The 14,543-nt window shown below is 41.1% G+C and overlaps 1 protein-coding gene across 6 annotated transcripts in view; it reads left to right on the top strand.

The window, feature by feature from the left end:
• iqsec1b (IQ motif and Sec7 domain ArfGEF 1b) overlaps positions 1–14,543 on the top strand; it is a 197,510-nt gene that overhangs the window by 144,368 nt on the left and 38,599 nt on the right. The window contains exon 1 of one of the 6 annotated variants that reach the window (XM_061041443.1): positions 9,524–9,652. The exons of the other annotated variants lie outside the window; for them this stretch is intronic. Within the exon in view, the coding sequence (XP_060897426.1) occupies positions 9,576–9,652 (77 nt within the window). The 5' untranslated portion in view covers positions 9,524–9,575. Of the gene's footprint in view, positions 1–9,523; positions 9,653–14,543 lie in introns of those variants that run through there. 6 annotated transcript variants of the gene reach the window in all.

Raw genomic sequence — 14,543 nt, 5'->3', positions numbered from 1 at the left:
CTGGTTGTGTTTGTTTGATAAGCCGAAATGGAGTCCATGTCAGAGAGGGCATGCAGATAACAGAAGAGTAGAAGGTTTTGTGTTGAAGCTTAAAACAACTTGGATCTTATTTTTCAGGTCTGGTTATTATCTGGTTAAATCCTGACATTTAAAAATCCAGCACTCTATATTTTGTTGTCTTCATATCGTACATGCTAGCCACAGAGCTCACAAATAATTTTATCAAAACTCGTTTTACCATGTGATTGAAAAAATACTCAAAAATATATATACAGACAAATATTACACAGTTTCTACGTTACTACTGTTTCCTTATTCAACCAATGATGGAGACGTGAAGGATGTAACTCGACCCATCACCAGGTGAACTATCAATATTGCAACACTTCATTTTAAATTATAGAATAACACCTTTGAATGGGTTGTTTTTATACAACTTAGGAGATGCTAGTTCGACCTGGATAGAAATAACCCATCTTTTTCCAGGAAAGTGTTTTCAAAATCTTCAAAGTGATTTTCTTTTTATTTTCTTGTTCAGACCAGCCGGCAGCCTAAATCTGATAGATTTTTTATTTTCTTCTAAAAGAGAAAGAATCTTTATATGCTTCAGATTTGATATATGATTAGCAGATGTCTTAATGCGGCTATAGATTTTTAAAAGAGATGATTAAAGCTCCTGTGAGGAGTTTTTATCTGGTTATGAAAGAGGCTGAAATCAATACCCATACCTCTCTTTGACCTTCAGAAAAGCAAACAAAACCTTAAGTAAGTAAATTATTGATTATTTTATAGTTATTTTTAATGCTTGTAACCACTGCCGCCTGGTAGGTGTCAGACGAAGTGAGTTTCAGTGAAATGCAGAAACAAAATATGTTAACAGAGATTTTCAGTGAGTGATACTTTTAAAAAAAATAGCTCAGTAAAACCAATGCAACTGATAAAGGCAAAGAAAGAAACTATAGTTGCAGGACCACGAAAAGCATAACATACAGACCAATGATTAGAAAAGCAATAAAACAACAGCGCAGCAAGATATCTAACCTTTTTATTTTGATATGAAACAGAAAGTTAGCACGGAAGAAATACTAGAACCAATCCCTCGTTGCACTTGGACACAACACAAGCATGGCCGATACATAAAGTCAAAGTTGAACCAGGAAGTGAGCGTCATAATGTTAACCCTTATCTCCCTCTAGCTTACATATTTGATTAATTTAGGGATGATTTGAAACCTCTCTCTCTCTCTCTTGTATAAAACCATTTTGCTGTGTTTTTAAGTCCTTGCACAAACTTCGTGAGTGTATTCTAGAAAAGCTGGCAAAACTCTACAGTGATACTCGGGTTGTAATAAACCAGATTTGTCCTGTAAGTGATGCATCACGTCCGGCCCATGAGGTGCCGCTCACCAGCCCAAACAGCTGGATGTGACCAACATCTCTCTGCACTCGACAGTAAACACTCATTAAATCCAGTCCTGCGCGTGCACACAAACATCTGCCGTCTGTTGCCGCGGTGATTCAGTGGAACCATTCCAGCACCTATAGTCATCCACCGGGGTTTCTGTCTAAGTATACACCGTGGCATGCCAACTCTGCATACAACATCCTTCATTGCTAGTGATTGCAAGCCAGCCTATGGAAGACACACCTCTTGAAGTGGAAGAGGGCCACTTTGTGACACTGGCTGAGCTCTGGATGCAGCTAAGAGCCTGCCGTGAACACATAGGAGAAAAAAGGAGAAGCATCGCAGAATCGAGGCTCTTGTCCTCTTCCCTGCAGAGGCTGCACAGTCTGACATCACGCGCTTCAGGATGTTGCTGTCACGGACCCGCCTCAGATTCTGCGCTGCTGTAGAGCTGCAGCCCGGAACCGTGCAGGGCACACAGAGGTTTTCTTTTGAGGAAGACTGTATCTACCTGCTGTGTGCGTGAAGTGCCTCATGAAGCTGAAACTCACCGCCCTCTGAGATTTTTTGTTTGCCACTATCATCCTGAGCAGCTTTGCTCTTTGAAAGAAGAGCTTTGATTCAATTAGCGGATCCAGGAGGCCGCTCAAACGAAGCCGTTTCATGAAACGTCTCCTGGCTGTTTTTAGAACAGTGTAGTCACACATTACATCTGGACACCTCTGTGTTGTGACAGGCTGTCAGAAGATGCCGCTGAAAGCTGCTCTTGCTTCCTTACACCGGCTCTTTCTCTTAGTGGCGTGGAAGACGACGATACTGACGGGGTGTCAGAAGTAGGGCCAACACAACACCAAGCCTCTGGGCTGCCGGCTGCTCTAATGAGCTCCCCTGAGTGGTTAGCAGGCTGATGGAGAAGGCCTGTCCTCTCTCTCCTCCCTCTTGCTCAGTGGGCCTGGATGTAATTGGTGGGCGAAGAGAGAGAGAGACTTCAGAATTACAGGAGACAATGCTTTGGACAAGAGAGAGGAAGGGGGGGAAAAAATCTATTTCCACTTCATCTGAATGCAAGCCTCTTCACCCCAATTATAATTTCCAACACAAGCTGGGGGATTACATCAGCCAATATGTCCTCCGCCCCGAGGAGAAGGACATGTGTGAAGTGAGAGGTGTCAGGTGTTCTTTTTGGGGAGAGCCAGAATGTGCCAAAAAATCTGCTGTTTGTTCACCTAGTTTTGATCATATTGTTGGCCTTGAATATCAGAGTGCTGTCCATACTCAAGAGCTCCAAATACGGAACCATGGAATAATGATGCCCTCTACTGGTCGGATATCATCACAGCCAAAATTCATCAAAACACAACAGATTGATTTCATTCTCATATCACATCGGTAGATATTCTGTAATTGGAAAAAAAGACCCCAAGAGAATCTGTAGACTCCATAATCATGCTTTTTGGCACTCCAGTTGAAAGCTGCTTAGTTTTTCTGGGTGTTAATTCAGTTTATGGGTCTTCCAAGTTTCAAGTGGCTCTATTCTGTGATTTTAGTATCTTTCAAAGTTACTTGTGGTTCACTATCGTAACTTAAATATAAGGCCTGCTGTCTGTATTATTAAATAAAAACACTAAATATTATATTTAGTTTCACCAATAAAGAACTGAGATTAAGAGTGTGCAGCTTTAAAAACTCTAACACTTTAAGATCAAGTTAAGTATGAAGGGCACACTTACAGTACCCTGGCTCTTGGCTTTTATTGATGTCTAATAGCATCTTTAAATTAGCTTTATGAAACTAAACATGAGCATCTCTAAATCATTTTTTTAATCCCCACTGCCGTGCACATAATATTTTATAGCCCTGATTAGTGTCTGCAGAGCTTCCTTCAGCTGTGTTCAGAGATCAAAACTCTGAACAGCACAGGCTGAGAGAGCAAACCATTTTTTAAGGGACATAAAAACCTCCACCCTCCATGGTGATGATGTTCTTTGCCACGCTGATGAGCAGGTCGTCTTCCTATTGATAGATCAGGATTCGACCCACACCCTGTAGTCCACATGTGGACGTCTTCTTGGACAAAATGTTGAATTCCAAACTGCTCCAGATTTGTTCCTAAAAGGAAGTTTGGAACGTTGCATGCCAGCGTCTGCCATCAGCTGGATGTGTATGAAAGGTTGAATGTGACATGTATTGTAAAGTCTTTATGGTACAAAGACCATATAAGTGCAGTCTATATATCATGTATCATGTAGTACCTCTAAACCACTGAATATGATTAAATTGCTCTACTGATTCTAGCATTTGAATATCCGTTTTCTTTCCCTTTCCTCTCACTGTGTTTCTATCGAAAATAAGCTCTGAGTTCCATTCACTCACCATTTCTCTCAGAGCAACAACTGTGAATCTTTCCTCAGCTGACTGCAGAGAGCTCTAATCTCTTTCCCTCTAACATCAAAATTGTTTTACAGCGTTTACAATACAAAAGAGGTTTCTGGGAGCTTTTCTTCCCCCCACACGGTGACTTATTAACCACTGTCTGAAGTATTGATCGGATGTTGTGATGTGTCTTCTGAGTGTGTAGTTTGTCTGAGGGCTGATGTGTCTCCACCCAGGGGAGGAATTTCCAGCTGTAATGCTACGCCAAAATTAAGTGTTGATGGCAACTGTTCAAGGGGGATTGCAGCATCCTGTTTGAGGAATGTTTGGTGTTTAAAGAAACACATTTTTGTATCTTATAAAAAAAGCCTGATGCAGCTTTTTCTGATGAATAGTGATAAACTTTCTGCTTTCATTCCCATCCATATACGCTTTCAAATATTTTTCCGGCAAAAGACTATTAGATGGCCATAAGTTCCCTGCAACTTTCCTCTTGCACACATTCCTGTGTGTGTCCTCCTGCACAGCATATATACACTTCACACTGCTTCATGTTGCAGTGTGTGAAACAGTGCCGCTGATCCCCGCACTGTCACAAGCTGTCCTGCTTTCAGGGGCTTATGGAGAAAAGGTACCAAGCTGCTTTATCCTCATTAGCATCATTACATTATGACGCGCCTGCAGCTATTGTTGTTTACTCTGCTTCCAGCCCACCTTCCCTCTGTCACCCTCGTTTTTTTCGGCCCCTCCCATGCCTCTGACTGAGCACCACTGGAAGCGAAACTGTGTACTTTATTAAATTTGCAAGAGAGCAATGTTGATAAAGTGACACGAGGTGATGCAGGAGGCCGATGTTGTTTACACATTGCATTTATTAAAGGTGTTAAGTAGTGTAACCACAGAAACCAGAATGCCCTTGAGCAAAATTCTTGACTGTGAAGTGAGGCCAGCAAGAAGCTGCAGGGTTCAGACCGACTGAAAACAGCACATTCTGCTTTTAAAAGTTTGTCCTGTTTTTTTTTTAGATTTGTGGCTGTGTATAAGCTTTGTTTAGTCAGAGGAAAATATTTAGGTGACGTTATTAAAGTAAATCTGGCCTAGTCTTGCAAACTTTGCATCTGAGCTTTTGCAACAATGTCCAAATCCCCTGCCTTCTATGTAGGCTTACTTTATGCAGGTGTTGCAAGTGGGGTTTTCACACTTGCAGAAATCTCCTGAAAAACCTGAATATTTCCAGGAGGAGCTGTGTATGTGAACGCATTATTCGCTCGGACTTTACCCGGAGTTTCTCCTGCCAGAACCCTAGTGTTTTATTCCGCAGCGAGTCCGAGTGAGCTGATGTCAGAACACCGCAGGATATTCCCCGGAGAATTCAGCTCGAGCCAATAGGAGGATGGAGTGTTACGTTTCTATACTGTCACTGCTGCACGGGGCATAGAGTGTCTGCATGGGATCACTACGATCTCGCGCAATTAAACAGCTGCATTACATTTTCTACTCGCCAGAATGTTGTTCTTCGCTATTTTGTTGACGTTGTCATTCCGTTGGACTACACTTGATATAAAGGCAAATATTCTCATCATAGCGTCGTATAGCGAACTGTGTTGCTTCGTCCGCTACTTTGCTCAGGAGAGAAACGGGTGTTGGAACAGTTGACACTGATCAAATATGTCTTTCTCCTGAAATGGGTAGGTAACATCTTCAGAAATGTATCATGTGTTGTAAAATGTATATAAGGCATGAATTCAAAAGAATGTCCCAATATCCCTGAATTCACCCTGTATTTGATAGTTTGAAAGCTCACCAGCTAAACATCAACAGGAACATTTTTTGGATAAGCGGCAAGCCTAGAACCGGTCTTCTTTAGCCTCATTTTGGGCAGAAAACCAAATCACATTTTCCTCGGAAGGCCTCATACCAAAGGTGATGGTGATGGTGAATAAACTAACATTTGTTCCTCCACGGTCGTCAACATTTGCCCGGCCTCATGTTGACAAAGCAGATATAGCTGGCACCGCTTCCTCAGGAGCTTCCCAATACGTGTTGAATAAATAACCTATTTATAACAACAACTTTGCATAGTCATGTTTTTAAATCTCCAGTCAGCTTTTAGCACTGACTTAATGTTGGCCCCTTGGGAATCAGTGTTATTTATTTTTTAAATTCCTCACTGCTGCAGGTGTCGGATGCCGGAATGATCTGCGACACAGTGGATTAAGGTTGCTTATAAGTGAAAGCCCCTTCACACTGGAGGCATGGAGGTTGAATATATTCATGAAAGATATAGGCCCAAAGTAAGGGGACTCTCTGACCTCAAGGTGAAGCAGTCAAAATATAAAAAAATATATAGTTTAAACTTAAATGTTTGGTTGTTTTTACATTCATGGCTTTCTTTTGTGTAGAAATTCTCACAGCTTCTCCAAGCAGAGGTTGTACTGACCACCATGTACTGTACTGTAAGTAATACGCCTACTATGGATAACATCCTCTTACAGTACAACCTCATTTAAAGGATACCCAACATTCCCTTACACCAGGCCACAAATTTACTTTCAAAGTGCTTGATTAGAGTGTTCTTGATTGTGACTCAGCCTGGGGAGTCAATGTGTAGCCAACAGACTAATTCCTACGGCTGGTTTGTGGGCGCTTCCATCTTGCGGTGGCGCCATTACTGCGGTGGCATCTCTGCGCATGCTACTGCCCGTTTACTGTGACAGCAGCTTTAATGGTTAGATAAAAAAAAACAGATAGCTGCTGATGAAGATTTTTTAATCAGACGACCTTACTATTATTTAATTTTTTTAAATTTTTGACATCTTTAACAACAACGACCTGATGACATAACAGAGAAAACCATCTGTCATAATATGTGAAGAAATGTTGTGTAATATAACATTATTCAAGCTAGTTAGCTTAATCTATTAACTACAATTCTGTAGATGTTGATTTGGCACATCATCTTTTTTTTTTTGCTAATGCAACTGGTCTGTAAGGATTACATGCAGCTCACATGTAACCTGATGATGCTCGCTAACAGACAAACGTTTCATACAAGACAATTGTATTAATCTCCTGGTGATGGAAAACTATACCACCTACAGATCACTCAGAGAGGGCAGAAATTACTTCTTATTATGATATTTTTGTGTCGATCCACCTCTGGAGAATATCTCAGTCCCGCACGGCTAGTTATTGTATGCAATGTATGCAAAGTGTTGGTTTTGATTCAGTGTGTGCACTTCCCGTTTTTCAAAACTGTAAAACGTCACAGATTCTTCCTGAAGTCCTTAACATTGTTGTAAGAGGTAAAGTTACGTAGACTGTTGATGGGAGATGCCACCACAGTAATGGCGGCTTGTTAACTCCCGGTTTTTCACAGGATTTTGACTTTTTTACTGCTCTCACAATTCGCCCTGAATATCAATAAGGGCACATAAAAACCACTGAAATATCACTGGAAAGGTGACTAAGAACAGAAAGTGATTTGAGATTGTCATGCAGATTGTAATGCTGTTTGAATTACTTTGACGGTGGACGATCCATGAGATGCAGCTGTAAGTGGAAAGCAGTAGAACACTGTCTATACTGATTTTAAACTCAGGTCAGAAATCTTATTTCTGATTTGGTCTTCGAGAGTCTAATTTTATTAAAAAAGTATTTCTTAGCTTTTTTGCTAGGTTTTTATTTTGTTTGAACAACCCATTTTTGTGAAGGTGAATACAGCTTAGATGACAACAGAACTAAATTGAGTGTTGGCAGTGCTTTTATATGAAATTATCTTGAAGTTTGAAGTTGCCTGCCTTTTTTCTAGGCGCTTTCTTGCAGAAAAGGAAATAATCCAAACCCACCGGTGTCTATTTTTGGGCTCACAATAGAAAGTAAGACTTTCAAGTAGTGATATAAACAGCTTCCTAAGACGGGGTCTGGCAAGGGAAGCTTTAAACCACACTGGTGTTTTTATAGCCGAAGCTGAACTTGAGCTAAACAGGGACACCACCTGTCAGAAGGAGCCATTAGTTGGAAATCCCATTACCAGTAATCCTATAGGCCCAGTGGTAAGATCGCAACCAGGCTCCACTCTCACCCGCCGTCTCTGTTTGTCCCTCCTGGCACCGCCAGCAGTCCTGCTACCACATCAGTTGTTGTGGCGACAGGCCCGTGAGTGCCAGGGTTAGAAGAGGGCACGACCCCTGGCAAACTTCCTCCCAGGTGGATAGAGAAGGCTCGCTCAGGATATTAATGCCGCTCCATGCCAGCTGCAGTTTACAGACACAACAGTAAGTCTCATCCTCGGAGGTCCTGCTCAGAAAAAACAGGAATTCTATTGTCTGTGTGCTTGCTTGTTTTTACTTCCCTGTATCATCAGGCTGTGTGTCTAATTGTAAGCTTGTTTTTCAGCCAGCTCTGGCAGATGTAATATTGTGTTAAATCCCAATATGGCAATTTTCAGCAAACACAAAAAAGGTTGCCCTTCATATGAAGGCGTGTCTGTAGCCCTGACTCTTAGAAACTGTCAACTGAATGTCTCATTTGTAATCTTGTTCATGTGTCTTATACACAAGTGGTTGCTTTAGTTCAGACAACATTTCATATTTTCTAACTTTACCTTTGTTGTTATGGAAACAAGACGAAACATGAGTGTGAAGTTGCCACAGCTGTCATTTGAGCAAAATGCTAACTTACTGATATACCAATGGCTTAGCATGCTAACCTTGTTCACCATCTTTAGCTTATTATGCAGACATTTGCTAATTCACACCCAATAACAGATCACAGCAGCTGATTTGAACGCCTCCAGTTTTGCAGCTTTCAGTAATTAACCTAAGTTATGGACTATTTTAAATTTTTAAACGTGATGATGGTGGCATAAAAAATACCCACCAATCAGGTTTAGACATCCAGACATTATGTTCAAAGTTTTGTGGCAATCCATCCAATAGTTATTTTGAACTGACATACACTGCATTGCCATCCCTGTTGCTAAATGATACATTTCCATATCATTTGAAAAAGAATATAGCTAAAAAGACAATAAAAAAAGACAGGTTTAGATTAGATAGTCACAGAAAAATATTTATTTATATGACAATTAAAATGGTTCAAATCAAAGAGGCATATTCAAATTGTATATAGATTATATATATTTATATATATACATGTGTATGATGTAAAAAAAGACAATTCATTAATATAATCTCCACCCTTTGTGCCTAACTCTTAAATCTCAGAGCCTCTGTATCTGATTGACTTTTAAGGAGGAAGAAAAGCAGAAAAATAACCTTTTCTCTGAAGGCTGATTGATTTTTGTCTGCACCGCTGCGTGTTTGTCACAGTCATAATTTACCCTCCTTTTTATTTTCCACTTCACTGCCAAAGAAGTCTGTGCAATTTCCCTGCAAACAAACCCAAAGCAGTTCATCTCATTTATTACCACAGGCTCATCCTTTAGCAGGAAATCTGTGAAATGGCTGAATTACAACATGAGTAACCCTGCACACTTTATTGAGTTTCTAACTGTAAAGCACCGCCGTGTGCAGAGGGAGACCATGACCTTGCAGCATGGCCGGCGGAGGCATTGACTTTCTTGGCTGCATCGAGCTGGACGCACAACTCCACAGAGAGGGAGGGGAGGTGGAGAGAGACAGAGAGAGAGAGAGAGTGGAGAGGGGAAGGGAGGGGAGGGGAGGGGAGGGGCCAAGAGAGTCGTGTGGAGAGATTGACAAAGGGGAGAGAGAGAGAGAGGAGGCAGATAGTGAGAGGGTGGAGAGGGCCCGCTCTCTCTCTGAAGCTGGAGGTGAATGTGTAAGGATGGTCCCCCGCTTTCATCCTGCAAGTGTCGACCACGTCCCAGGCTCCTCACTGTCACTCTCTGCTGGTAGGGCTGCCGCTTTCACTTCTCATGTTTCTGCTCTTTCGTTTTTTTTTTTTTTAGTTTTGTAATGTCATCTGCTTAGATATTCTGCTGTTGGCATGTGCGCTTCCTGTGTGAGGTGAGACTAGGAGAGGAGACATGCTGCGGGCTCTCATTTACTCTGTTTACACCCACCGCCCAGGCAGGTGTCTGGCAGAGTTGACTGCAGCAGCTGCACTGGCATGTCCCCACCCCCCACCACCACCACCACCACCCTCAACCCTCCACCTCTCAACCATTCCCTCATCCTATCTCTCTCCTGTAGTCTGATGTCATGGCAGCTGATGTTTGTGCTGGAGGACACTGGCAGCGAGCTACAAACTAGGGCTGAAGGGACGTTTCAACTTTGCAGACAGTGCCTGGACTGTTGTTGTTGTTGTCCTCTCTGTCCCACACACCCCCCTCCCTCCCTCACCCTTTCCTCTCCAGTCATGCAGCCACTGTTGTGTCCTCCAAGCAGCTTTGCAGACATTGATTGTTGTTTTTTCGCTGTTTTCTCTCTTGCTGCATCCTGGTTCCCTTTTGCTGAGCACAGGATGGCTGTGTGATGAATCCCTATTGATCCTTTAAACAGACCCAGGAATAGTTCATTACATCAGGCTGCTCTGTGCTGACCTACACAACATACCTCTTACAAAGTGGATGTGCCTCCTCTGCCATACGCCCCATTACTGAAAATGAGATGGTGGGTCACCACAGCAGTCACTCCTCTGCCTTACAACATTTCTCTTCTCAACGCATATCTTAATACAGTTTAATGAGTTTTAGAAAAGTAGACATTCATTCATCAATAATGAGTTTGGGGCTCCGGCCCGCGGCGCAGGATTATGTGTGACTTGTGTGATCTTGTTGGATATAATTCCATCTCTGAGGCCAGATCTGTTTTTTTCAGTTCTTGGTTTTATATCCTCAGGGGCAGGATTTTCAGGTTGGGTAGATTATGCAGCATTAAGCTGCTTGGTATCAGATAATTCTACAATGATGAAATCCTCTGTGGTTATGAATTAAAGTGGTCAGAGCTCTGCTGTTGTTTTTAATACACATGAGAATTGTGGTGGAGTTTACTGAATGTGCCGGATCTGCACATCACAGCTGTCAGGAAAGTGGACATTTGTTAACATGTCCGACATTTACCAAAACATTTCCCGCCTGCTTTGAATCTGCAACTCTGCCACATTCAACAAAAACAAAACTGATGATGCAAATAGTCTTCTTCAAGGATAACACATACAAATCTCTGCTGGAGGAGCTTTTCCACCAGTGCACTGAAGCATTTAGTCGCTTTAAATGCAAAATACATTAGCATGTGTTTAATAAATCATGGCCCCATCAGAGGTTGGTTCAGGAGCAGTGTTCGGAGCAGGCGGGGAGCCAGGAAGCTGTGACAAGCGTCTGATGAGTCATCTTGCATTCAGTTTCATAGGTACAGCTCAGCTGGCCGGACGGAGGATCGCTCATTATCACACCAAGGAGACCGGAGTGCAGGATCATTTTATTAATTGGAGTGTTGGAGGTTGAATGCAAACCAAATGACTCATCAGCGTTCCCTCGTGACATCTTCAAATTTGAGTCATCGTCTTTGTGTTTGAAGAAGTAAAGTCTTTGTAGCTCATCAGAGACAGAAAAGTGACAGAGAGGCTGCTGGAATGATGTCTTACTTCACAGTGTAGGAGGAAAATTCAGCCCTTGGATTTAATTGAATAAGTACAGTAAATGAGATTTGGTACAACTTAATTTTGTTGGACTACACTTTGTTACCATGAGAGTTGCTGCTTCCAAATGTAAACATCTGCTGTCTACCCATATGACCTTGCATCTCTTTTTGGTTTGCATTTTATAACAAAGCAACATTAATTGTGTAATGCTTAAAAAAAAAACAAGTTTAACAACCTTGAATTTAAGAGTATTACTCGGCTCAGTAGGATGCAAAGACACTTTTGCCTCTCTCTCTCTGCCTGTTCATGTTATATATGAATCAATTGGTGTGCAAGGCGGATTATCTTTCTGTTTATGCGGACCCAGCAGTGGCCTATTGGGTCTCTTGGATTGTGTCAACAGGTTGCCATAAGGCCTACTAACATGTGGCAGGGAAAAGCTGCAGGGGATTATTCAGCTGGTGCTTGCTCTGTCTCCTCCAATTATTGGACCAATTACTGTCAGCAGACATATCGGGCGTTCTGGAGATGTTGTACATTGTGAACGATGGTTTGTCATGTTGTTTTAGTTTCATTATTACAACAAGACCGCATTTTCAAGGGAACTTCATCAGCAAAGAAATTACATTTGTCTTGCTGTTACAAGCTGCTGCCAGTAATTGGAAATTAATTTTGGAAATTGAACAGATAATTGAAACACACCTATTTAATATTTTGAATGGCCATGTGATGCTGTCATTGTAAGTGGGTCAATGTTAACATGAAGCCAACGAAACCGGTAGGTTTTAAGCTTCGGCTTTATGCAGCTGATGATCGGTTTGGGGCGAATTTGATCTTCTTCAGTGTTGAACTTATAGGGCTTTACTGAATACAAATACGTTCTACCATGCACGTGTTTCACTGGAGTGTCCTTATTCAAATATGCAAAAAAAATATCAACAAACTGCAGACACAGAGCCTATCCTTATTTTACTGACTGTGATTTTCATCTTTAAATGGGGTGCATTGTAATGAAAGCACGGTTGTTCCTGACCTTATTATTTACCCTTCTTCATTTGTGCACATATATTACAAGAACAGTTGTCATAAAAGCCAACCCTTTCTTAAACAGGTATTTGTGCCCTTGAAAGAGTTGCCCCTGTGACATTTTTGGAGACTTGGAGACTGAGCTGTAGTGTTCACTCCTGACTTTTGTTCAGTATTATTCTCCATCTTTCTCCAAATTTCCTGTCATCTCTATACTTTTGACCAAACTATTCTGCCCTACAAAGGCAAAAGACCTTAACTCACCAGAGTGTAGAACTGAGAAAATGACTTTAAAGTCTTTTTGTTTTCCAGCCAAATGAGTTGCAGACAGAATATTGGAAATGTGGCAATTCTCTGTCTTTTTAATCAGGTTATTAATGTTCATAAAAACCTTTAGCTCTGACGTTTGACCCTGATTTGGAAGTTAATGTACTCTACCTTTGCATTGCCTGTACAATAATAACGGGTCATGCCAAGGCAAAAGGCATTAACTTCCATTTGATACTGTATTTCACTTGGTTGCATGGTTAAAATAACACAACCAACACTATTTCTTTGCTACACTTTAGTCAAGCTACTGTATGTGTCAGAAGTGCTTAATGACAGATAGTAAAACAAAGGCATAACACCTTAACTCTACTGCAGTAAAACAGTAACTTCACTTTGATCCGCAGCAAAACAAATGCAGAAGACCTTAACTCAGTTTGAGCATTCCTGAATGCTGCAGTACAAAGGCAAAGACCCTGATGAGTGAAGTTACTGGACTCTGCTTTGGTTTCTCAAGGGCTTTTGGAAGTTAAGGCAAATACAACCTACTATTTTCTCAACAAAAAAAACAACACAATTGGCTCAAGATATTTGTCCACTTAATATAGCACATCTGTAATGTTCCAAAAATGACAAAAACTAATTAAAAAAAAAAATTGAAGTTACTGCCTTTTGCCTTTGTAGGGCAGAATTGAATGTAGGTGCCTTGCTTTGTTTTTTTGTTTTTTTCTTGTTGTGAGAAACAGAGAAAATCCAATCTTCTTAGATTTAATCTTTGGAGTCGTGGGTTTTCCATTGGTGGTAAAAGCTTGTGTGTTTACCAAACTGGTCCAATTCCAAGTTGGCTCAAAACTGTATATTTACAATATGTGAATGCATATATTTTGCAGCAGCATTACCAAAGCTATCTTAGAGCTACCAACATTGAGTTAAACTTCAAATTGTGTTGAAAAAAAAAAAAAAAAGAATTACGTCCTCTTATGTAATTCCACTGAAATATGCGTGACAAGTTTAAATGGCTCGCTTTCAGTTACATTCCATTCTGGTAATAACTTCTATCCATAAACAAAACAATGAGGTGTGTTTGGTGTACAGGTAACTTCGGGGAATGGATATTTGGTAGGGAGTGGCACCACTTGGTGATTAACAGGGCTTGTCAGGCTGTTTGGTTGGCAGATTTTCAGAGGCCATATTCATCCCCTCAGGACACACAAAATCCCGTAAGTCTTCATAGAAAAACTGTATCCTTGGGGAAATCTGGATGTGTGATAATTTCCAAAAGACTATGTGTGAGTATGGTTGAGACACTATTGGCGTCATCAAATAACAGCTAGATCAGTGCAGTTGTCACAAGAACGCCAGCTCAGGTTGACAAAAAAGCTGGTAAGGACATGTAGGGCTCACCTTCGTAAAAACACTGTTGATAAATGGTAGAACTAGGAGCCCTAAAAGCACTTACTGCAAGATAATGGCTTAAATGGAATACATCCTTCCCGTTCTTTTTGAAAAATTGCACTTTTCATCTTCACATCCTTAAAAATATAATTTCTTTCGCTTCTCAATATATTTTTCCAACTTCGGGAAATAACTTCTGCTGGGTGTCCAAATCATAATTCAACGGAAAGTTGCTGAGATAAGACATAATGGATACGGATCCCTCTTACTGTGCTGAGGCGCTATCTTAAAGGTCCTTCAGCGTTACTAAGTACACTGACGCTGGTTAACATAGCGACAGATAAGGCAGTTATTGTACAAATTCTGTCATCCATAAAATAATCATGAGAGTCATTGCCAAGCAAATTGAGCAGCAAAAGCTATTACACAAGTATTTTGCTTCCTCTTCTTGGAAAAACGAGCAGGCACTCCTTTAACACCCTGTTACATGATAATTCCATTTCCTGCGATTG

Source organism: Labrus mixtus, chromosome 7, assembly GCF_963584025.1.
Source record: "Labrus mixtus chromosome 7, fLabMix1.1, whole genome shotgun sequence".
In the NCBI taxonomy this organism is placed as follows: Eukaryota; Metazoa; Chordata; class Actinopteri; order Labriformes; family Labridae; genus Labrus; species Labrus mixtus.
Note: the sequence above shows the minus strand (reverse complement) of the source record. Positions and strands in the feature narration are given on the sequence as shown.